Here is a 24,328-nt window from a genome sequence, read left to right on the forward strand (position 1 = left end):
AATATTTTAGAGTTATGCATATATATCATAATGAACACTCTGTGAAGCGTATTATTAAGGACTTTTTTATTTTTTGCAGCATTTATGCAAAAACATGTTTGGCCATTCATAATAAAAACGCAAAGAGGTAAGTTAATACTGAGAGAACCGGGTCATGACGTGACAGGGGTGGCTAATGTGTGGGTCTGCCTTGCAGGTTATCCGACGGAGGGCACAAGGAATGCCGACTGGAAGAAAAACGGCCAGTGAATGACCAAGCCCAGGAGCTCAAGCCGTGCTCCACCGGTTGGCAACCTCCACCCGAGCAGGCCGGGCAAGGGGACCTGGAGAACAGAGACGGGGCTGTTGCCCTCGGTGGCGAGAGATCACCCCCTGCCCCGGACAACGGGGATGTTAATGAGGCCCCTCCCGCTCGCTCGAGACTCCAGGCCGCGACTGACAGCAGCGTCGGCTCTCACAGTGCAGGACCCGACCAGCCAGCAGCGAATCCAGCAGCAGCGCCTTCCAGCAAGAAGAAAGGCCCTGTGCCACAGAGGCCTCCCCCGCCCAAGCTAGACAAATACAGACGTCAGGAAACCACATCCTCCTTGAGCGACTCCTCAGAATCCCTGCTCGGCTCCCAGAGCAGCAGAGCAGTCGGGCCTCGCTCCCCCGGGGTTCCGCTCCACACCCAGACGCAGCTTGCCGCGGGGCCGGAGGAAGAGCAGGGAGCCGCGGAGAGAGGCAGCCTCGCCAAACTCGAGCCAGCGCCGCCGCCCCCCTCCTCACCCTCCTCCTCCAAGTCGGCGGGTTTCTTCCGGCCTTCCATGGACGGACCCAGGACTCCCTCTCCTCAGTTTGCACCTCAGAGGCTGACAGACAGGCCGCCGGTCTCCATCCAGGATGAAGCCCCAAGCAGGTAGTACACTGACGAGTGCCGCCTGAGCGCTTCTGACAGAAGCTCCAGTTCTTACTCGGACTTCACTGTCAGGCCTCTCCCGTCGTGTGTCGGTGTAATTCGGTTAAGCTTCTGTCGTTGCTCTGTTTTATTGAACAAAAAATCTTCGAGTGCCTCAGGAGTTCAAGTGCGCTCCAACCTAGTTTACCAAATGAAATTAGAAAGTGCCCCCTACATGTGTCCACTTTTCAGTGAGAATTTCTGTCAATGCACTTTGTCACTCAGACCCTCAGAAAGGGTCATTTCTGTGAGGCTGTTGTTGGTTCACGTTTAAGGGACTTGATATGTTCTGCTTAAAACTGGTGTGTGTTTTTTTTTTTGTGATTCATTTTTTTATCCACACTCCCCAAAAGTCATGTGACATGGTGACCTTTGAACTGCACTGACACCGCCTTTTCTCCTGCACTGTGAAAACAGGGCTGTTACTGAAAGTAACTGCAAAGAAGGCATTGTGGGATGGTAAACACCAGTTAAGATACTGGAGGCAAGAAAAACCATGTATTCTACATGTATGAATATATTTTTTTTACCAAGAACTCGGGTATAAAGTCAGGTTTGAAAGATAGATTATGGTCGAGTTAAATAATGGACTGATTCTCATATCCTTTTCAATAAGATGTCTCTGAAAATATACATGTTTTCCAGTGCTAAGAAATTATAGCAACGAGTTAAAAATCAGATATTAATATTTGATTATAGTTTCTTCATTGTTTTTTTTGTCACTCCACTCTGATCTAACCCAGATACTTAACTTCCTACTGCTAACAAAAAGTGTGCAGTCATTTGATGGAATGATTGAATTTGCTTAATTTGACAAATATTTAACGCTGCTTATACAAAATAACCAGAAAACGGACTGTATATATACGAATAGTATGCTGTATGCATGTTATGCACATCAATAGTTTACTCAGAACCTGCACAAGACTAAGCTTGTCACTTCAGAACTCAAGGTAAACTGTAAACAAGCAGCAACTTATAAGTATTCTAATAGCTAATCCATCACATGAATCCAGAAAGTCAAGGTGACTCATTGTCACGTGTTACTTTCCATTAACATTGTTTGCTCCCTGCTATACATCCGTGTACAAATCTAGCAGGATTAACTATTAGGTTAAAATAAAATGGCTAAATTTGTTTATTGAGTTCTTTCTGCATAAAGAAGGTGTGACATCGAAATAAAAGCGAAAAACATTGCAGAATGACCAAGACATTTGTACAGCAATATATGACCTCCCTCTCTGCATATAATACATATATTATAAATATGTATATTATAGTCAAGTATTAGAAAATGAAATTGAAATGTAGCTTGCTTTCTCAAAGCAACATAGTCGTCAGTAAATCAATAAATTTCAGTCTTGGCACTAAATCTATCAAATTAATTGAAATAAAAATGGACTGTGGCCCGTTCAAAGCTTTCTTTATTAACAACTTGTTAATAAAAGAAAAGGGCATTGAATTGATTCTAAGAGGTGAACAGTAATATCTGGAAAGAGAACATCATTGTGAATTAAATGTTTTTTTTTCCCCCAATTCCTTTGATCTTTTTGCCAACACGTGAAGCTCAGGGTTGAGACATTTTGTTGCGGTTTTAGATGGCGATTTAATCTTTTGTTTTTTGTGCTGTGAATTTTCTGAATATCGTACTGCCTTAGTGAGAGTTCAAGGAAGTGCACGTGAGCGCTGTCATTTGGTAGAGGAGTGACATTTTGTTGCTATTGGCTATTGTTAGCATTGTGTAATAAGACTCTTTTCCCAAGTTCAAGGAGATTTTTAATTGTGCTTTTTTCAAAAAACCTTTGTCATTGATACCTGCCTCTTGCTGTGTTGCGGCAGAATAGAGAAGGTGATGGACAACAACACCACGGTGAAGATGGTGCCGATCAAGATCGTCCATGCCGAGAGCAACTCGGAGAAGGAGAGCCGGCAGTACCTCCTGCACAGCGTCGCCCCCGCCGGCTCAGCGGAGGAGCAGGGGGACCCCCTGGTCAAGACCCTGGGCTCCTTGGAGGAGTCCTACTCCCTCTTCTGTGCCTACACGCGGCAGAGAGCGGAGGGCCCCGGCGAGGCCGGTCTCGAGGACACGAAGGACAGCCCGTCCGCCGTGCAGGCCGCCAGCAACGGGGTCCGGAGCGCGACGGACCGGACGGACGAGGACAAGAAGACCGAGGAGCTGGCCCGGGAGATCGTGGACAAGGACAGGTCGCTGGCTGACATCCTGGACCCCTGCAGCAAGCTGAAGACGACCATGGACCTGATGGAGGGCATTTTCCCCAAGGATGAGCAGCTGCTGGAGGGGGCCCAGCAGCGGCGGAAGCCGGTGCCCAAGCAGGGATCCCCGAAGAGCTCAGAGGAGAAGTAAGCATCGGTCATTCGCGCCTGTGGGGTGAACGCACGCGGGCTGCAGTGCGCAGTGTGCAGCCATGGGTCCTGCACAGCCTCCTTCTATACTGGCAACTTCAATCTTGCCCTTGCCTGTCTGGCGATCTGCTTGAGCTGCATGTGACACCTCGGGCAGCTGGTCACCTCAACGGGCCTCTTCCTTTTTTTGGTGGGCCCATCCTTTAGGAGCTTAAGGAGGAGACGGTGTGCCTTTGTTTAAAATGAAGGTCCGAGCGTCTTTACGTTCACGGAAGGCTTTAGAAAAAAGCAACAGGGCTCACGAAACCGGAATTAGTCACAAAAGACTAAAAGGACAAAAAAAAAAGACTTTTCATTCTGTGGAGTTATCATTACACTTCTCCACAAATCCCTATCTAACTTGCTGGGTGGCTATTCCACCCCCAACTACCTAATCAACATTGGAGCAAAAAGAAAAACTCACTGGCTGATGCTTCTCCTTCAGTACAGTGTTTTCATACACAAAAACATTGTTTTCCATTTTGTTTTTTAGTCTTAGTTCAGCAGACCTGCTTGGTCTTTGGGTTCAGGCCCTTATTGACACCACCTGTGCTCTGTTAACTCAGAGACTCTTACAGTTGGCCTTATCCTGTTGCTGCCTGGGAAGTGTAGTTTAAACTTCTCCCAGTGGGCTCCTTGGACTGCGAAAACAAAAAATGGAGAAAGTTATAGGTGATAAACACTATGGCGAATCCTTGGCCCATTACTAGTAACAACATCCATTACTTCAAGTGTGCTGTCCAGGGATGTTTTAGTGATATCAGAGTCTAAATAGATCCCCATTGTAAAATGTGCTACCTTGCATAGGTCCTTAAGTAAAGGATGAAGAAGCATCTTATTAAATACCAGCAAAGCTGACAACTGCATAAAGTAAATGTATGTCTAAAGCAGATTGCAGGAATCCGTTAGGCTTTATATTACTAGACTTCTTTTAGGAATAACTAAATGCATCCTGTAGCAATCAACCAATACAGTAACTCCAAAATTCTACCACATCAAAATAAGTCTAGGTTCGTCTTGGGCTGTTTGGTGGAAATATCTGCACAAAGCTGTACTTTCAGAAGTGATCTAAATTATGTGCTCTAAGCTATTGAGTCCTTTTTTAGAAGGAAACACTTGGAAGCGTTTGGGATATGGATATGGTAATACTGTGCAAAAACATGTCGAATGTGTACAGTTAACAGTGCAAGCAGCACTGCTGGACATCTGTGCTGTCACCTCTCCATTTCACCTGCTAATTCATGAGTCCTGGAGTCTTGGGGGAGCCTGTCCTAGCAACGGACAGGACGCCAGTCCATCACAGCGTTCACACAGACGTGCTCACACTCACTCCAGGACCGGTCTTCCTAGAAGCCCGTTAACCCACCAGTATGTCTTGGGACTGTGAGAGTCCCCCATGCCAATATGGGGAGAACATACAAACGCCACACAGATAGCACCCCAGGAATGGACCCCAGGGTTCCAGCACCTGGAGGCAGTAGTACTGACCACTGTGCCCACCATGCCACCCTATTTAGTTACTCTAAAAACCTAATTTAAACTTATTTAAATGCAGCCTTAGTTTTTCCTTTAGGATGTCTAATATTAGAGAAATGTTATTCAGTCAGACAGAAGCAAACTTCTGGAACAAAATGATCTTTTTGCGCAGCGTCTGACACTGTGACGTCTACAATAACAACAGCACGTGGTGAAGAGAGCCGCATCCTTGCCTTTTCATTTGGGGGACTGGTAATCTCTTAATTGAGCTCTTACCCTTCTGCTGTCGCCCTCTTCCGTAATTAAGGATTAGTTGGGAAAAGAAGATCAAACTGAGGTGACCGAATCCTGTTGACCCAGCCCCTCCTCGCTCTCTCTCTCTCCCTCTCACAGGAAGGAGGACGAGCTGGCCTCTGTTGTGCCCCTGGGTACCAGCTCCACCTACTACAGCACGTCAGCCCCCAAGGCAGAGCTCCTGATCAAGATGAAGGACATGCAGGAGGAGATCGAGGAGCAGGACTCCGAGGACGAGCTGGACAATGATCTCTCTCAGAAGAAGGTAGCTCGTATAGGAGAGCACATCTACTGCAGTCAGCAAAGCCGTCGCCCGGCACCACCCCATCACTGCTCTCCCTCTATTTAAAATCACTGTTTGCTTCTTAATTCACTCTGAGACTGGGTGATCAGAGTTTCCGATATTTTCACCACTGTCCCAGATACGTGCCACCTGCGTTTTTTTATTTGATTCTTCAGCCTTCAGTGTTTTGGTTATGATTTCACTGATTTTTGTAGCGATTAACACAGCTCAGGAAATCAGTATTAGATGAATGTGAAATTGCTACGAAAGGCAGCTTTATTACTAGAGGAAAGAAAATGACCTTAGTTCAGGATATGAAAGGTAAAATACTGAAAGGATTGAATGAAGGTAGTGCTTATCAGTGATCAAGAGAAATCATATTTAAGTCAGAATATCTTTACAGATCTTAAATGGGCTATACATATGTTTAGATTTGTAAATACAATTCTACTCATTTTTGGTATCTACAGAGCATTTTGCCGATGTAGCCACTCAGTGTGGGTAGGGAATATCCACCAATTGTATATTCATCTAGGTTTTCAGTTTTTTGCAAGTGGTTTTCGTGCAGTCTAGAATGAATACTTTCATAGCCCAGTCCTTTTTTTAAAGTATATATATTAATTAAGTCACCCATTAAAATAAGTTCGTATAAAATGTATGAGCAGAGTGCAGTGATGCTGGTGTAACAGAAGAGGGTGCTGTCTGCCTGTAGAAGTCAAAAGCTGAAAAGGATTGAGGGACTATGTGCAGTATAGGGCCAATGAGGGAGAACTTGCCAGGAAAGTATCAAGTTTCTATTGAAACGATCTCCAATTCAGGACATTTCAAAACCCACTAGAGGAAAAAGATATTTATATTCCACTCCTAATTGTTAGAGTATCGATTGAAGTTAACCAATTGATAGTTTATGTTGGAACCAACTGTAATGTCAATATTGTTTATTTGCTGGCTTTTTAATTTCGTTTGTTTCTTTAAAGTGAAAGGACAGTGCTGTAGTCGCATAAAAATGTGAAAATAAGACACCCAAACAAGGGTGACCCAGTCACAGGCCAAAAGTAAGGAACTTTAGAGAGACAGTTTGCTCAATTTTTGAGTATAGAAAAAAACCCAGATTTTGCCATGTTATTCTACGTAGCTGAGCTTGCTGGACTGAATTTTTTATTCCTATTGGTTCCTTACCCTGTGAGTGCGAGATCACTCCGAAACGTGGCACCAGTTATTTCTTTCACTGCTGACCGGGAGATGGCTCACGGCTTCAGACCCCAGGTCAAACGGATGAGTTTGGTACTCCGGCAGTCAAGCAGAGCTGCATTGGCTCTTAATTATTTAACATTCCTCAGTGCGGAAAAGTAAGTTATCTGGACCGTACTTGGAAATTAAATTTGTATTTTAAGTTTGCTTTATTCAAAAAAAATAATTTTAGGCAAAAGGTCTCCTGGCAAGTGGTGGTCCGGGTTGTGTGAAACCAGAAATGATCCGGGCCTCTGAAACGGCGGTCGTTTGTTTTTCCCGCAGCAGGAGTTGATCAGCAGCATCGGCAGGAAGCTGCAGGTGTTGCGGGAAGCCCGGGAGAGCCTGCTGGAGGACGTCCAGGCCAACAACGCGCTGGGCGACGAGGTGGAGGCCCTCGTCCAGCGGGTCTGCAAGCCCAACGAGGTGGACAAGTTCCGCATGTTCGTGGGGGACCTGGACAAGGTGGTGAGCCTGCTGCTGTCGCTGTCGGGGCGGCTGGCCCGCGTGGAGAACGCCCTGGACAGCCTGGACGCCGGCGCGCCGGCGGAGGAGAAGGTGAGAGCGCGGGGCCTGGGCGGCGGCGAGCCCAGCTGCGGCTCCTGGGTGTTGCCGCCGACCGCAGTGCAAACGCTGCACCCTGGGAAAAGGGACGGCAGCCGCGTCTGGGAAACGTCCAACTCGCCGCCTGCTTCCTTTCCTTGATTGTTTGTGTCTTTATCTTGGCAAGGCGAAACCAACACGGTGTACAGGTTCCCCGCCACAAGAGATCTTTGCTTGTGTTGAGTCATGCCACGTTAAGTCGCTTGAAAATGGGCTTGAAAATCTTTCACAGACTGTGTCTGATGTCTTGTGGTCCCATTTCGGTTGAGGGCCTGAGGCGTTGAGAGGAGCGCTAAGAGTAGCAGGGTCCGGTCTCATTTCCAGGCTTCTGGTTTTATTCAAGCTGAAAGTGTTCTGTGTTCTGCAGCACCCACACCTCTCCACACGTCTGAGTCGTTTGGAAACCTGGGCGTCCCACTCCAGTCACAGAGGGCTGCAGTCCAGCAGGGTTCATAGATCTCTTTAAATGTGCAGCATGTGAAAAGCTGCACAACGCTGTTAAACTGCTCCTCTTCAGCTAATGATCAGTCCACTTGTGTCGTTAAGAGTGGAACTGGAATGTAAACCTGCAGGATTGGAGCCGGACACCTCCGATTTAACATTTTAGGCCCTTAACATGTCCTGTATCAGCACCCAAGAAGACGGAAGTAAAATGTTTCATGAAGTTTACTCTTTGCTTCAGAAAAAAACACATGTTGGCTATGTAGCATATTTCTCAGCATGATACATTTATGGTTAAAAAATTGGAGATGATGATTCAGAGAATATTACAAAATAGCTAAATCATGCAATAATTTATGACGTCAGCAAAGGGTTCTAGGCAGCCCAAACATGAGGCAATCAACTTAGTTAAGTATCCAAACATTGCTGAAACACCTTTATAAGCATATGCGGTACAATTTGTCTCTAAGGTTGGGTGGGTGCTCTTAGAGCACTTGTAAAATCACTTAAATATGCAAACTGTATATCCTGATGATCAAGAACTGGCATGAAAACGACTGACCAATGTCTCTGAACAATAATTAGCTACGTAATTTCAGCTTGGCCTTTGGCTTACTCTGTGTTTACCTCTGCTTAGCTCCGTCACTGTAATTGTCATAACCATCTTAATGCTAAGGAAAGATATTTGCATCTGTTCATCTGTAATTCAGAACTCCATCAAAATATTTTCCTGTTAGTAAGAACTTAGAGTAAAAACTCAGGCTCGGCCCTATCAGAAGAGAGCAACAGTGCCGAAAACTAATATTATTTGACAGGAAAATAACTTCTCATCAAATACCAACAAGAAAGGAATATTTTATCATTTGTTCTTCATTCTGTATAGAATAATTATAGACTCATAATTATAGTCTAATTAAATAGATTATTAGAATAATTCCAGAGGCGAACTTATGTCTCTTTATTCTTACTAATCTGGACTGACACTTCATGTTGCTCCTTGCACTTTTTTTTCTCTTTTCTGTAATTTGTAACCATTCAAATATCTAGAAAAAGTTTTCACGTTGTAGTATTGTAACGATCTCATTTCAAAAGATGTGTAGTTGAACCGCCTTTGTTTGTTTCCTGTTTTGAGTCAAGATATGTACTGACAAGTATTTCCGCAGAAGGCCGTGGTCCTACAGTCTTGTCACACCAGCGATCCTGCTTTCTCTCCCGCCAGCGCATCCTGACCGAGAAGCGGAAGCTGCTCATCAGACAGCACGACGATGCCAAAGAGCTCAAGGAGAACCTGGACCGCCGCGAGCGTGCGGTCTTCGCCATCCTGGCCAGCTACCTCGACGAGGACAGCCTGGCCGACTACGAGCACTTTGTCAAAATGAAGTCGGCCCTCATCATCGAGCAGCGCAAACTGGAAGACAAAATCAAACTGGGCGAGGAGCAGCTCAAGTGTTTGACCGACAGCCTGCCGCTGGATCACCGAGCCCCCTTCTGACCTTTTGGCTGGGTTCCTCTTAGGCAGAAAGGTGGGCCGTGTATCTCCTTTGGAACGAGGGAGACCCAGGTTCTCCAGTCTCACCCGTGTCTGATGACTGAAGAAGAAAGAGACAGTGGACTCTTGATTGCAGTGCGTGACTTTCGCTTGGAGCTCCCCTACATTTTATTCCTTGAAGGAAGACTGCAGACATTTCCTGTCATTTCATAAAGATGACCTTTGCTGGAACTGTAAGATAGGGGCGCCCGGTAGGGCATTTTTGATTTCTACACCTGTGATGATGACCGTGCAAACATGGATTGATATTGATTTTGGATATTTTAAAACCCTCTTGCTTGTGCATAATGTAAGCAACCACCCAAAATGACTTTTTACTGGCTCGGGCATGTTTTCAGATCGCATTCTGCCTTTGTCTATTTTGCAATTTGAAAAAACAAATTTTAGTTATTTATTCTAGCCTTGGAATTGATGCAGAGACCTTGAAGGTAGAGCACTGTTTTAATCTTTAATCTTTGTAATACAAACTTATACCATAAGACCATCATATGCATTTAACAATCATAATTGTCCATACAAAGTTTCGCATTAAAGTATCATTAAAGAATTACAAGACTGTGACTATGTGATCTTGCAAAAAAGTAAATCAGTAGTACTAAATAGTACTGATCATACGATCAGTATTCAGTTAAAACATTCAGTAATATATGAACACGGATATGGTGCTGGGTCCAAAAAAATGCCATTGCTCTTTTGTCTGTCTTTTATTCTGTTTTCTTATTAATTTTTTTTTTCATTTTATGCCCAGTGCACGCCTTCATACATTTGTATTTTTCTTGACCTCAGAGTTGTTCTTGACAGAGAATCTTGAAGATTTTTTTTTTGCATCAGGAGTTGCCCTTGAAAAGGGACCGTTTTGAAATTGGCAGCCTGGGTACAGGGAGTCTGAAAGGGTACTCATTTTGAAAGTTTGAAGTACTGAGGTAGCACTTTACTGAGATTACCCTGCAGCAGAAAGAAAAAAACTTTATATGAAGTGGTGCTTGGGAATTGTGTGTCACTGCCTCCTAGCAGTTGAAGGGTTTGTGTCTGATGGTGTGTACGTGTGTGTATGTGTGTTTAAGTAAATATGCATACACATCTTAAACAATTCCATTCGAAGCCACATTTAAAACCAATCTGTAAAGACATGAAAGCAGTTTTTAGTGTGTGAATGAAAACAATGAAATGAATTTGTTCAGGTCTTCCCCATGACAGACTTACATACTACAGGCTGAACTCTACGAGATGGGGAAATTAAAACATGGACTGTTCATGCCGTCCAATTGCACCCTGTCAGCATGCAGAGACAAGTTATTAGATTTTGCCAGAACTCTGCAGCTCTTTGACCACTGAGAGGGTGAGCTGTATGGTGAGCCCACCTGGATCACATGACCACCATTCAGGGCATGACTTACTGTGTCAGTCATTGTTGCTTTAGTTTATAAAATTGACTTTGTTGATGAAGAATTTATCTGAAATGTGAATAATTATTTAACTATAAAATAGTGTGTACATAGCAAAATATGGGCCCATACTCTAGATCCACAGAGAACCCGGGATGTAGGAACAAGAATCATAAGAGCACCACACAGGAATAGATCCAGACAGTTAGCGTTAATCTCCATTTCTGGCAGTTTTGGTTAAAACACTTAAACATATATACAGTTAAAACAACGTTTCTGGAAAATGTATGTATAGTGTTTGTTTGGTTGTTAATTTTTCAGAGTCGCTAGACAATTTTAAAGGGCCTTTTTTTTTTGTGTCCGTTGTAGATGCAGAGTGGGTTGTTAGTTACGCAGAGAGGGCAGTTAACCCACTTGCCACTGCTTCGCCTTTTATATTTAATGTAAAACCAAAACAATGTCAAAAATGAATTTCCTTTTAGGCGTAACTTTAGACACATGCACTATCTTAACATTGCTCATTTGTAGGCACCAAATGTGCAAGATTAACAACAGTTGCAGTTGCTGTTCAAATAGGATAATATCAATATCCCTGAGCCCATGGATGATTGGAGACTTTAATGTAGTATTTATACTCTCTCCACAGCTGTAACTTAAGGCTTTTAACATTTGTATGTGCTCGACTATACTACTTTAATAAAGAGTCTGGTTGAATGTGAATGGTTTGTTTCTTCTTTTTTCATCTTACTGTAAGCAAAGTGTCAAAAGTTGTTTTTTTTTTCTCCTCCATCATTCCTCCGCCAATATGAGCCTGCTGGTTTAGGCAGCAGGTTTCCAGCCACAGGAACTCTTTATCACTTCTCACTGCTCTCCGTTGTGATTTCAACACAGTTGTCCCAGCTGAGCTGTTCTACTTTCAACTGGCTAACGCAACAAAAACCCCAGGGCTGGGCTTTAGAGTGAATTTCCTGCTTGGTCTGCTTATTCCAAGTTTAAACGGTCCTGGGAGCAGTACAACTGAGAGCTGAATGAGCTTTGTGGGCTGAAAGACTTCATCTCGTGTGGCTGATCTGAGTGTGTTGCCTCTTTCCTCATTCTGGACGCGTTCCTGCTTTATTTTGTTGGGATATTTAGTACGGGTAGTTCTGTACTTATACACTCTTGAATGTAATCATTTTTAGTTTGCTGCTTCTCAAGAATACATACTACTACTACTTCGTTTAGGATGAGTCGGTTCTCACTGGAACACACTCTGGGGGCAGACTGCAGCGGCACCTCGAGACACAACGTGCAGGGGAGTCGTGCGCAGGCATGAACCAAATCGCTCGGACGACGCACGGGGAGCTGGGCAGGTTGTGTCATCTCTCATTGGCTCAAGTTCACTAAATAAATCGATAAAATGTCTCCTTTGTCTTAGTCCGTACTTTATGCGTGTTGTGTAAATACAACACACATAAATTAAGTCTATTAAACTAAGAGGAAGCTGTGCACAAAAATCAGTACAAGCGAACTTCAATGTAAAGTTTTTGGAAAAACATTAAACAAAAAACAAACCATTACCATTGGCCTTCATATTCAATAAATAAAATGATTAAATGAAATAAAAAGATTTTGAATGTTTTTATGTGACAAAAAAACTTATGAAACTGAAAAATAAATTTCTGACCATTTATTCAAAAGGGCTGAAAATAGTTCCACCTGTATCCAGTCCACATTTTCACCTGGCCTTTCCCAATCATGGCTTCCTAATAATCCTCCTCTCGGAACTGGCTTCATCACTCTGTTCTCCTCCCCACTGAGAGCTGATGTGTGGTGAGAGTACTGGAGCACTATGGCTGCGCTACTAACAGCGCTTTCAGTGGAGTGTCCAGAAAAGAGCTCTATAAGTGTAGGGAAATATTATTATTGTTGTACCAGATGTATCTATGATTTACGCATTTTCCACTTTTTCCCCACACACCATTAACAGTAGCACTCTTTGTTTTACATGAAATTGCTAAATATTAACTTAGTTTAAACAGGCTTTACAACTATGTACATATCTTGCATGAATAAATGTTTAATTGTTCTTACGTGCGCAATAGTGAGTCCTTGTCTCTTTGTCTGTAGTCAGACAAGCATGAAAGCTGGATAGATCTAATTTAGATTTCTAGATGTTGAATATCAACTTCTGGGAGGAACACAGTGATCACAAAGTGACAACTTCCCAGCTAACATAGGAAAGGAAGAAGGATCTGAAAAATCCTAACTACTGTTTTGCAGCTGCAGTCTATAGTAATAATCCAGATTTGCAATGAAACTCCCTCTACCCCCTTAAAGAAAAATAGCAAATTATTTCAAATTAAAAACCATATTGAATGTAGGCAACTAGAGAAGAGTGAAAATATTTTCTAAACTGTTTCTTTCTACCTAAGATTTCTGTTCCCCAGATATACTGAAGACACATTTTCTCTTCATAATTGAAGTACTGAATTTTCAGTTCATGTATTCAGGCCTGTCAATTTTCTTAGGTCCCTGAATAAAAGTGTAACAAAATTGCAAGGATGTGAGGGTAACTGGAGTATTTAAAAAATCAGGAAGCATATTCCATTTGCGTTTAAGCTAAATAAACTAAATGGAGTTTATTTAGTTTCATTAGATCGCCAATTCTTTAAAGTGATTTCTTGTCTAAAGGTCAGTGTTGTTGTAACCAATAATTAATAACTTCTGCTTTTGTATAGCATGTTTCATTTCAAGGGATACCAAAGTGCTTTACATATTGGAGGGGAATCATGTCCCCAGCCACTGAAGTCCAGCACTCACCTACAGTATGTGTGCCAGCAGCTCTGGAGAGTTTTTATTGCAAGATACACTAGTGAAGAGTCTTATTGTCAATGAATGCATACTGGGGGAACACAAAAAGTTGTATTATTCTAAAATGTTGAAGCATTTATGCACAGAAATACCCCCAAAATAAAATCAGAATTGCTTGAGTATACAGCAGAAATAGTTATTTAGACTTTACTTTCACAATACCTGTGGAGGGCACTGTAGATGTGTAAGGTTACACTTAAAGAAAATCATGAAACAGTTCTGAATATAAGAGTCTTAATCAGGCCAATTTGATTGCAATGACTTTGCAAATTAAGTCCCGGAAGGCACTTTTTTGACAAGTAAAATTCTTATGTCACTCTATCTTCAGAACATATCTCTATCAGCCTAGCCTTTTTTATTGTGTGATAATTGATATAGTAAGTTAAACATTAACTAACACATAACTATTGTAAGGTTGTAACTATATTGACTTTGCTTGATAACAAAACTAGAATCTAACATCTTGTGTGTTTCAGTTGTGTAGAATCCCATCCCACCAGAGGTTTCATCTGGAGAATTTTCTATCGCGGGATTGTGCGAGCCTCTGATGTTCAAGACACCAAGGACTGGCCATTCCCCGAATGTTTATGGAAGAAGAAGTCTCCTACATTGGTAAGAAAACATATATACTTCATTACTGACATTTCCTGTAATTATTTTGCTTTTTATATTATTTTTGGTAAATCATTTTATAAATAAACATCCCGTTCTGATCAGAGAGCAGTCTTAACCAGTCACTTCCTGAAACTGGAAACAGTGATTATACTAATAAATAATTGAGTTTTAATCCAGAGCACCTTCTATTTAAAACAACAAGCTGTACTGTAAATACATATCATAGTGCGAAACAGTGTTGAGCACTCCAGTAACGTTTAGAATTCAGCATCGTGCAATAAGTTAGAGAACAAATGAATCATTAATAGGGACAGCAGCTACCCTGTTGAATTATAGGGTATCAAGCTACAAGTAAATGGAAAGTTTATACTGATATAATTTCCAGTTACTTATAGGAGGGACTGGGTTTCAGTTTAATTGTGTTTATTTGTTTAGCTAATACATCCTTTGTTTAATCATGAAGTACAGTGAAAATGTCAGTATGGTGACAGTGAAGTGAAATTTATCATCTTTGATGTGCATTAATGAAATTTGTATTTGTATCAAAAGATTATGATGAGGCAAAAATATAAAGTTTCACCTTTAGTTTCTGGGTATTATTTTGCATACATGTTTAATCATGTTAGAACACTGTCATTTGTTGTGTCATTCAATTGCTGGGGTATTCAGTGTTGCATTAACAGTGAAAACATAAAAGAGCCATGAATGTAAAGTTTTGATTCCAGCCTTTGGAGCTCACTTTTTGCCTCTTCCAAATGATTTGGAAGACACAAACCACGATGGAGACTAGAGAGCTGTCTGTGTTGGAAAAGCAAGCAATTGTGAAGATGAGCACAAAGAAATGTCCAATTGGAACCTTAAAAAAACAGCCAGAGATGATAAACAATCTCCAGGATGCAGAGTTGAAAGTATCTCAATTCACTGTGTGCAGAACACTATGTCAGAAAAAATACAGGATCTACACTACAATATACAAAACTCACAGCACTAAAAACAGACCAGGTTACGATTTGTAAAGAAGTTCCAGGATGAATCACAACATAATAAAGGTTTATGGACAAACGAGGTCAAGATTAACTGTTATGATGGCAGAAGCAGAATTAATTCAGTAGTGTTCAGAAACATTTAATCTGTCTACAAAAATGCCTCCAAACATTGGGCAGCAAATCACCCAAAGTATACTCTACACTGAACCAAGGAATTCACTGGGAAGAAGTGGAAATTTGAACTAGATCAAAATTTTGAACTAGTCAATCTCCTTATTTAAATCCTATTGAGCATGCATTTCACTTGTTAAAGAGGAAACTAAAATCAGAAACCCCACAGACACAGACAAGCAACAACTGAACGCCTGTAGTTAATGCTTGGCAAAGAATCACAAGGTGAAAAAAGTCAAAGGAAGATGGGTTGCACACCTGAAGCTGTCATTGCACGTAAGGGGCATGCAGCCAAATACTAACTTTGCACTAGTTGAATTTGCTTCAAGTTAATTAGTCCAAATACGTGTGCTGACCTGAAATTGAGGGAGATTGAACACAAAAACATTTTGGTTCTAACATGCTTAAATACGTATGCACAAAAATACCCAGAAATGAAACCTGACATTTTGTCTCATATTTATCATTTAGCTTAGGACCTGAGATTTCTGAGACTTCTCTATCCCAATACCTACTCTTTTCTTTCTGTGAGTTTTCTTTATGATCTCACTGGCCAGGTCGCTCAAGAGATGTTGATCCATTTTGTGCAGATCTGGGTAGTTATTTTTTTAGTCTTTTATTTAATGGTTGACTTCCATATTTCGTTTGGAATAGATTCATTACACCTGAATATTGCATTTCGTTTATGATTGTTTTCTTTCAATCTAATGTAAATCGTGTAATTTCACACAAATATTACAGTTTGTGATATTTGCTAGCAGCTTGTGAAAATATATATCCACAACTGTATATGTCTGCCATCTGAGGAATCTTTTTTTAAGTGAGACGAACTGCAACCCAAAATTGCTGGTTGCAAGTCTCTGTGTAGCTTTATATATTCCATAATATATAAGACGGTTTTTCACAAATTACATCTTTAAGGAGATTATACTTAGGTTGAAGGAAGGGTACCATAGATCACAGTCAGGTTTTTTCATGTGGGGTAATGAGGTTATGGAGGGGTAATATATTGTTTTTTGCTTGTTAGGTTGTATAATGCCATACTTGGAGAAAGTTTAGCTTCTTGACCCTTTGTCCGATAGTGCATCAGCAATAAAAAAAGGTTTTATTTTATAGGATGTTGCCATTGAACTCTCCTACTCTTTGACATAAGAGAATGTTAGACTGAGCTGGAGCTTCAGGCCTTTTATGCAAAAGCAAGATGCAAATGCAAGATTTTGCAGTTAGTTCACATTAGTTTTCCTCTCATTAAGCTCATGTAACTTCAACAAGTTTGTTTTGAGGTACAGAGCACATTTGATATTGTCGTGAGGTGACCTTTGCTGAAATGTAATTATCTGCCACATATTCTGTCTTAATTTTCTCTTCCTATCCTTCCTATCTCTGAGGTATTTTGGAAGGAAGTGAATACTTGTAGAAAGGCTCAGAGGGCTTTTAACTGTTTCCAATACACATAAAACATATTGGAATTATAATACAAAGGAAATTCCATTTTTTGAGCTGAAGGTCTATCAAAGGGTATTCAAAAACAGCAGTCTGGAAAGTGCTCTATTAAGCAAACTTTTAATGTTTCGTGTTTGCTCTATGTAATTGAATTTAGAGTAATGATGTTTTCAAACAACCCCCACAACTAACATTGTGGTCTAAGGTCACAATGATGTAGGTTATTATGTCTTATCTACTGATTACAAAACTTCAAAATTTCATACTGTCATAAAATGTAATTTTTTACCCGTATATCATTTTCTTAGGAACTGACCTACACATAAAATAAAACATTTAGTGTAAGTGGAGAAGGACGGAAAATAAATCTCTTATCCTTGGCACTCCCAGTGTCATGCCGATCACAGCACCACCTACACCCTCTCCAGTGTAACACAGCAGCTCCCGATCTCCAAAATCGTACAGAGAGACGTTCTTCAGTGTAAGGAAATAGCGAGGGCAAAAAGCATCTTGGTAGAAACGACACAGAAAAGAAAACTAGAAAACACACTCCTGTTCATAAAACACAAGTACAATTCTCAGAGGTATCTAGCTTTTCATTTAATAATCACTTTAAAAATAGAAAAGAAATGAACTGTGTTGATCCAGGACTCTTTGATTTGTGGTCTTGCTGTTGAAATGCTAAATGAGAGAGTGGTATTGGCAGCCCAGGAAGATGGGAACTCCGCAGCTAGCACCACTCCCCCAGTCCTGACAGTATCCTTGGCAATTCTTTTGCCTAGTATTTATCAAAAGTGGATAAGCAGGCATAGTTTGTCCGGGGTAGGAATGTAAGCATTTAATCCCGTCCTTAATTTTGCCAATAATGGGGGTTAAAGATGTGACAGCATTCTTCTCATTTGATTTCTAACATTCAGCTTCCTGTTTACAGTCCCAAGGAGCAGAAGAGATAATTTTGGGGCTAGAAAGTTTGGAAGGCACACACTCCACCACCAACCTTACCTGCCCAAAATAACATTTGCTGTTCTTCTCTGAGCCTGTAGTTATACAAGTGGGAACTGTCCGCCGCAGTCAGAAAATCACATACCCTGGAATCAAATCGCCATCTTCCAGACTAGACAATACAACTGGCACTTGAAGTGGAGTCTTACTGGACAACTAACAGGAGAGTTCCCTTCTGAATCTCGTTTTCACGTTATAATACAGTATATATCGTAAAAGGCCTTTGCTACCTAAAGACATACTGTACAGCAGGCTGTGTTCTTTTATACAAATCGACAGTGCTGCAAAAAGATCCAGTAAAATAGTTGTTCGAATAATGAAAAATCAGTGTTGTTTTACAATGTATAATGTCCTGGTAGACCATAACTTCATTGTCTTTCAGCTTCTGAGACCAGGAAAGCTGGTTGAGCAGCTTTTAGTAACCAACAACAAGTGCAACACTGTTCTACTGTGCTGCACTAGATTTCTCCGGTTTTGTCCCCAGCAATCAGTTTGTTTTAGGTGGTAATGACTTTTAAGTGGCCTGCTTTTTGTTTCTTACTCACACACTTTTTTTTTACATTGTGTTTTTTTCTCAGAGGACCCCAAGTGTTTTGTTTGCTGAGTCTCCAGGAAACAGGGATAAGTGAAAAGATCTAGCAGGCTCTGAAAGGAGCCAGATGCTGCTGTGATGTTCAGTGCCCAAACAGAGCAACCTTAAAGGAGCTGGACACTGATGAAAGAATACTGGCTTCAATACCACGGCTGCCCTACCAGCAGAAGGACCTGAAACGACACATTTTCTTTTCCTCTGAACATGCGCAGCCTACCTGGCAGCAGGAACAGCCTGGATGTTTGACAGATCTTATTGTGTTGGTCCATGTCTTGACTTTCCTGCCTAACACAGCTCACCTTTTTTTTACATTGTGTTTTTTCTCAAAGGACCCCAGGTGTTTTGTTTGCTGAGTCTCCAGGAAACAGGGATAAGTGAAAAGATCTAGCAGGCTCTGAAAGGAGCCAGATGCTGCTGTGATGTTCAGCGCCCTAATAGAGCAACCTTAAAGGAGCTGGACACTGATAAAAGAATACTGGCTTCAATAGCACGGCTGCCCTACCAGCAGAAAGACCTGAAATGACACATTTTCTTTTCCTCTGAACATGCGCAGCCTACCTGGGAGCAGGAACAGCCTGGATGTTTGACAGATCTTATCGTGTTGGTCCATGTCATGACTTTCCTGCCTAATACAGCTCACCTGCAATTTGGCAGCTTTTGGGTAGGCATTGTGGGATGGATTCTGTCCGCAATAAGCACTGGACTTATAGAGTGGAGGATATGGTACGTGTCCGACACCAGTATCATAACCTCCGGGGTGGCCTGGGTCGGAATTTGGAAGGCCTGTTTCTTCAGCGACAAGCTGGTGTCTTCTGAGCTCAAGGTGATGTACTGTCAGAGAATTAATATTTCTGACCCTTTCGCTCCCACAGAGATCTACGTGGCCCAGGGACTCATGGTCGTGGCCATTATTGCCGGAGCAGCAGCGAAAGCTTCCTCGGTGTATGCCTTCAGGAACATCTACTTCGGAATCAATGAGTCCAGACCCATACAAATTGCCCTTTCGCTGGGAGGGGCTTTATTTATTTTTTCTGGGGTGTGTGTGTTAATTCCTGTTTCCTGGAACATGAACTCCGTTGTTGAAAACAGGCCCATAAACTTTCCTTCAGAATTCCACATGCCCTCTTCTCCTTCGAGGCAAGAGATAGGCGCAGGCATTGCGGTTGGGATTGTGTCTTCGGTTCTGTCCATTTTCACTGGGCTGGTATTTTTAGTTTACAAGTTTCCAGAGAGACAGAATCCCAGAGTCCAGCCCTTTGTCCCCAGAATAGACAACTTTGATGGCTCAAGTATCGGAACATCCTTTTCCAGCAGGTCGGTGTCAGCAGTAAGCAGGGATATTCGGAAGTCCTTGCACGGAGAGGACAATCTTGCTTTCCAGTCAGAGAAGTTATAGACTTTAATGCTGGGTCACAAGGGACACTAACACTAAGCAGTGTATAATGCGATGTTCCAAGTCCTTCTGATATTTTTTAATAAATTCCAAACTGAAAGAAATATTTCAGTGTGAATTTGTGAAAATATGTAGGAGATGCGATCTGTAAGTAGCAGTATTTGAAACATGAAGCCCAGATACAAAAAAATCTCAGGTAAAGTATGTTGCTGGTAACATATAGCACCTCTATAATGTTAATTAAAAAATGTTGTTTTGTATAATATTTAACTTGGATTTCTATGAATAGTCTAACATGCTGGGTATCTGACTTCTCTATGTATATTTTCTTCTGGTTTCAGTTAACAATTGGCAGTGTTCTGTAGGTTTAAATACGTTTTACAGTTGTGTTGTGTTTGTTCCTGGACTAGATAGCACTTGTGAGGTGTCTATGTTGGAACAAAATGCTCCCAGACCTATTATTATAATTATTATTATGCTGCTTTGAAATATAATAAAATATACAAATATATTAGATGGTAGTGTGGATGGTACAGTATTACTTGCATATTTCCAGTAAAGAGAAGAGCCAGGGAAAATGTTTACCTTTTAGTGTAGTATCAGTACAGGATATGTTTCTGTGGGTTGAGCACTTGAGAATTGAGAAGATATACAGACCAGCTACTTAGAGGACAATGCACTTTTGAAACACTTAACATAAATCATTGCTTTGATTCCAAAAGGGCTAATTAAGCACAGGCCTTTGAACATCTTTCAATGAGTTCACTGTGGAACTTTACCCTGTTCTGATGGTATGATAAGCATAACCTGTATTTTAAAACACAGATATGTACAGTAATAGCTCAAAAGCTGTTTTTTTTTCTGCAGTGCATTATACAAATATATATTTGATCTTATTAAAACATATACTGTATTTACAGACACCCATATCAGAAGGACTTTTTTTTATTAGGCTGGAAAATAATTTTAAAATACAAAGGTCTATTTGATCCACTTACAGTATCTATTTTCAGAAACCTAATTTAGCCCAACAGAGTCATGGTGAGCCAGAGTATACTCTTGGAGGCACTAGGCAGGATTACACTTCAAAAGGGACACCAGTTTGCTGTAGGACATACTCAAATACAGTAGACAATTTAGAGATGCCGGATAACATGGACAGAATGTCTTTGGCCTGTCTTAGAATAGCAAAGCACCTACAGTAGAGAAAACACATGTGGTACAGTGTAGCTGACACTAATGTTGTTTTAGCAGCTGTGACTCCTAACATTTTCTTGGAAATCTTTAGAACAAAGAAAATGAACAAATATACTTTGTATATACAAATACAAATATACTATATACTTTGAAAAACAGATAGGCCTTCAGGTCTCTTCTTGTTGCCATAGGTACAAAGAGAAGATACAAGAACCCAGCTGTTACGTATTGTCTAAGACAATTTAAACAGTGTCAACTCTGGTTAAAATAGTTTCTATCCTCCTAGCAACAGAGCATTTGAATATAAAAAAAATATGTATTCCATTAAAATATTATAATTGCCAAATTAAAAACACCAAAAACATCTGGGACTTCATGTAGTCTTCTGTGACACTTGATGATTTTTTTTCTGAAATCATCTTATTGCAAATGTCTTCTGAACTTTTGTTGTATTTATGATTTCAGGACCAATCTTGTGTTAAAGACTTACTTAATGATCTGTCATTACAGGATGTACAACCTCAGAAAAATATTTGGTCTTATTAAATAACATACTATTTGCTGTATTATTTATGTTTCGTGCTTGTTAAAGGGGAACTGCAACGCTATTTTTGTATTTTGGGCTTAGAAAGAATCAGCATTGATGAGTGCATTTCAAACCACAATAAAAGTAAAATGTACACAGCAATGTGTAGAACCTCCAATTTAACTCCTAAAATAGATGAAATTTTTAGGTATGCACAGCACCATATTCTGCAACTCAGAATGAGGCAACAAAAGCAGCCCTGTTGCATTGGAAACAAGCAGACTTGTAAATACATCTTTTTTAATCCCACAGAAACATTGCTCTCGGCTTTACGTTTTGCTAACAAATACTATTTACATTTTAACTCTGCATGCAGATCACGTTGAAACTTTTTTTGCCGTTAAAAGTCTGCTACACAACCTGTATTTATTCCCTCCTACATCGCATCACATTAGTCATTACAGTGACTAGTGAGTGGGAAGGGCCGCGTCACGTCGTAATTCGCCCAAACTGTTGCTCTCACCTGTGTCGAGACCAGCGGTTTGCAACAAAATGGTAACAACACAAGTTTTTTTTTTAAATCCCCAATTTTGTGCTTTTTTGTTACTAAGATTTAATAACCAGTCTGAAAATCGGGACTGCAATTCCCCTTTAAATCTCTTTCACAATGATGAGTTTGAAAACCTGTTAAAATCAGCAGTCTTTAAGTCAAGCTTAGCTGTATTTAGTCAGTTTCTGTCTGTCTACTACAACAAAAAATCTGGTACGGATTTTTCGATGTAGTGCTTTTCTATTTGTTATTTGTATATCACATTTCTCTCATTAATGTTATCTTTTCCGTATAGCTCTCCGCCCTGTGTAAATCTGTTAAAAAAATTCCTTGTTTCCAGTAAGGATTACTTTTGAGATTGTTATCTGCAATCAATCCTGTGCTTTGTGTGGAGCTGTCTGTCTTACTAACACAGAATGCTGAATTATGGCTTGGCATTGAGGAATACAGTTATCCAGAAGTGCATTTCCAGTAAAAAGCATAATAAACATCTTTAGGATTAGTGGTGGAGCCATTACTAATTGTTGATGTTCTGTCTCCATGTGTGTGTTGTATTCAATTTTGTTGTATAGACCCTCATACTAGGGTGGCCTACCTTGATTGGTATCAATCGAGACTTTCACTCTGTTGTCTGTGTGCCTGGATATATTTTATTATCAGGTAAATTGCATGAAAAATAGAAATGCAGACTATCAAGTGATGACTGAATGCTATAAGCCCCAGATTTGCTCTGTTTCTACTGTGAAGTAGTACTCCTAATCATGATCTCAAAATTCCTGATCAAGTGCACCGAGAAAACGACAAGAAAAATTGCTTTTTATAGCAACAGTTCCATTTTTAAAGCAGTTTCTGTGGCCTGAGTTTCCTACAAAACAATCGTTATTATTGGTCTTGTAGCTAACTGCTTTAAATCCGAATGTCCATGTAAACAGTTGCAGTCGCTAAAATAATTTAAATAATTATCAGCATTTAGTAAAAACACAGTTACGATCCCTTCCGCTACTGTATGTGCTGTAAGTCTTTCCTGCTAGGGAATTTGAGTCTTCAAAATAGAGGTGATATAACGATGATGTTGCGATTCACCTAGGACATTTCCCAGAGCTTCTCCTTCTCTAGAGTGGTCGTGTTTCCATCAGTTTGCCTTTGAAGGGGAGCGGATGGGCACAAACTGGCAGTGGAAAGCACATGAGGACAGGGCCAAGCATCTGCTGAGGACTCCGCGTAGCTGAATCAAAGGGTTAATTGTTACCAGGGCAGTACAGTATCCCAGCAGGAGCAGCCCCTTGGTTTCACTTAGGTCAGCATTGTCCTGGGGGATGATGCCGAGGAACAAAAGGCCTTGTTCCAAAAGCAAAGCCCTTTGTCTGTGGAGAATCCATTCAGAAGATCAGATGTGACCTGATCTTTTATTCATATAGAATGGGCCCTGCGCAGTGCTGCTTTCTGAGTAGAGTACAACTGAAAGGGACTAAAAGGTGCTAAATAATGTGAAGTTTCCTTTGTAGACTGGCCCATAGCTGTACGACCTTGTTTAAGCCATAATGATCTGAAAAACAGAACTGGAAACACTGAGGCAAAGCGCTTTACAGGTAATGGGGACTCCCCTCCACCATCACCAATGTGTAGCTCCCATCTGGATGATGTGACAGTAGCAGCAGTAAACTCTCCACACACCAGCTATCAGTGGGGAGGAGAACACAGTAATGAAGCCAATTCACAGATGGGGATTATTAGGAGGCCATGATTGGTAAAGGTCAATGAGACATTTGGCCAGGATGAGTTTTGGGACATCCTGGGATTTTTATTTACCACAGAGAGTCAGGACCTTGGTTTTACATTTCATTCAAAGGACAGCACCTTTTATAGTTTAGTATAGTGTCCCTGTCACTATACTGGGGCATTAGGACCCATGCAGACATACTGAGCGCCCCCTACTGGCCCCACTAAGACCTCTTCCAGCAGCAACCTTAGTTTTTCCCAGGAGGTCTCCCATCCAGGTACTGGCCAGGCTCACACCTGCTGAGCTTCAGTGGGCTGCCAGTTATGAGTTACGAGTTGCAGGGTTATATAGCTGCTGGTGTATAACAGTTTAGAATAATTTTAGCCAATTAATTTTATCTCGGTATTTGAAGGAATAATTTCTCGTGCAAACTTAATACAAACATTTAGCAGCCACAGTACTGCTATTAGAAATAAGTTTGGCATCCAAAAATACTGATTATCAAAAGATTTGAAGAAAAACAATATTTCCAAAGTATCCCTGATCTGTGGCCGATGAATTTATATGAAGCTAATCTCTCATCCCTAGTCTTCTGCCCTGAGGACACTAGAGGCACGTTTTTACGTGTGTTGTAGGAGTGCCCAGATGTGACTATGTTTTGGAAATGTGTCTCTTCAGC

The 24,328-nt window shown here is 41.1% G+C and overlaps 2 protein-coding genes across 11 annotated transcripts in view; both read left to right on the forward strand.

Moving 5' to 3' along the window:
- shroom2a (shroom family member 2a) overlaps positions 1–11,321 on the forward strand; it is an 83,863-nt gene extending 72,542 nt beyond the window's left edge. For 8 of the 10 annotated variants that reach the window (XM_088599744.1, XM_088599766.1, XM_088599749.1 and 5 more), the window contains 5 exons: positions 197–898; positions 2,777–3,298; positions 5,210–5,375; positions 6,909–7,181; positions 8,887–11,321. In XM_088599744.1, the coding sequence (XP_088455870.1) occupies positions 197–898; positions 2,777–3,298; positions 5,210–5,375; positions 6,909–7,181; positions 8,887–9,159 (1,936 nt within the window). In that variant the 3' untranslated portion in view covers positions 9,160–11,321. The remainder of the gene's footprint in view (positions 1–196; positions 899–2,776; positions 3,299–5,209; positions 5,376–6,908; positions 7,182–8,886) is intronic. The other 2 variants (XM_088599758.1, XM_088599816.1) reach the window with 1 other exon arrangement.
- Positions 11,322–13,906: 2,585 nt separating this feature from the next.
- LOC148676001 (claudin-34-like) lies at positions 13,907–22,450 on the forward strand. The gene is made up of 2 exons (XM_088600006.1): positions 13,907–14,066; positions 18,250–22,450. The coding sequence occupies exon 2, from the start codon at positions 18,877–18,879 to the stop codon at positions 19,657–19,659; it is 783 nt and encodes a 260-aa protein (XP_088456132.1). The 5' UTR covers positions 13,907–14,066; positions 18,250–18,876; the 3' UTR covers positions 19,660–22,450.
- The last annotated feature ends 1,878 nt before the right edge of the window (positions 22,451–24,328 follow it).

Source organism: Lepisosteus platostomus, chromosome 2, assembly GCF_059453375.1.
Source record: "Lepisosteus platostomus isolate fLepPlt1 chromosome 2, fLepPlt1.hap1, whole genome shotgun sequence".
Taxonomy (NCBI): Eukaryota; Metazoa; Chordata; class Actinopteri; order Semionotiformes; family Lepisosteidae; genus Lepisosteus; species Lepisosteus platostomus.

Coding starts and splice junctions, on each gene's coding strand:
- LOC148676001 (XM_088600006.1), top strand. CDS start 18,877: ATGACTTTCCTGCCTAATACAGCTCACCTGCAATTTGGCAGCTTTTGG.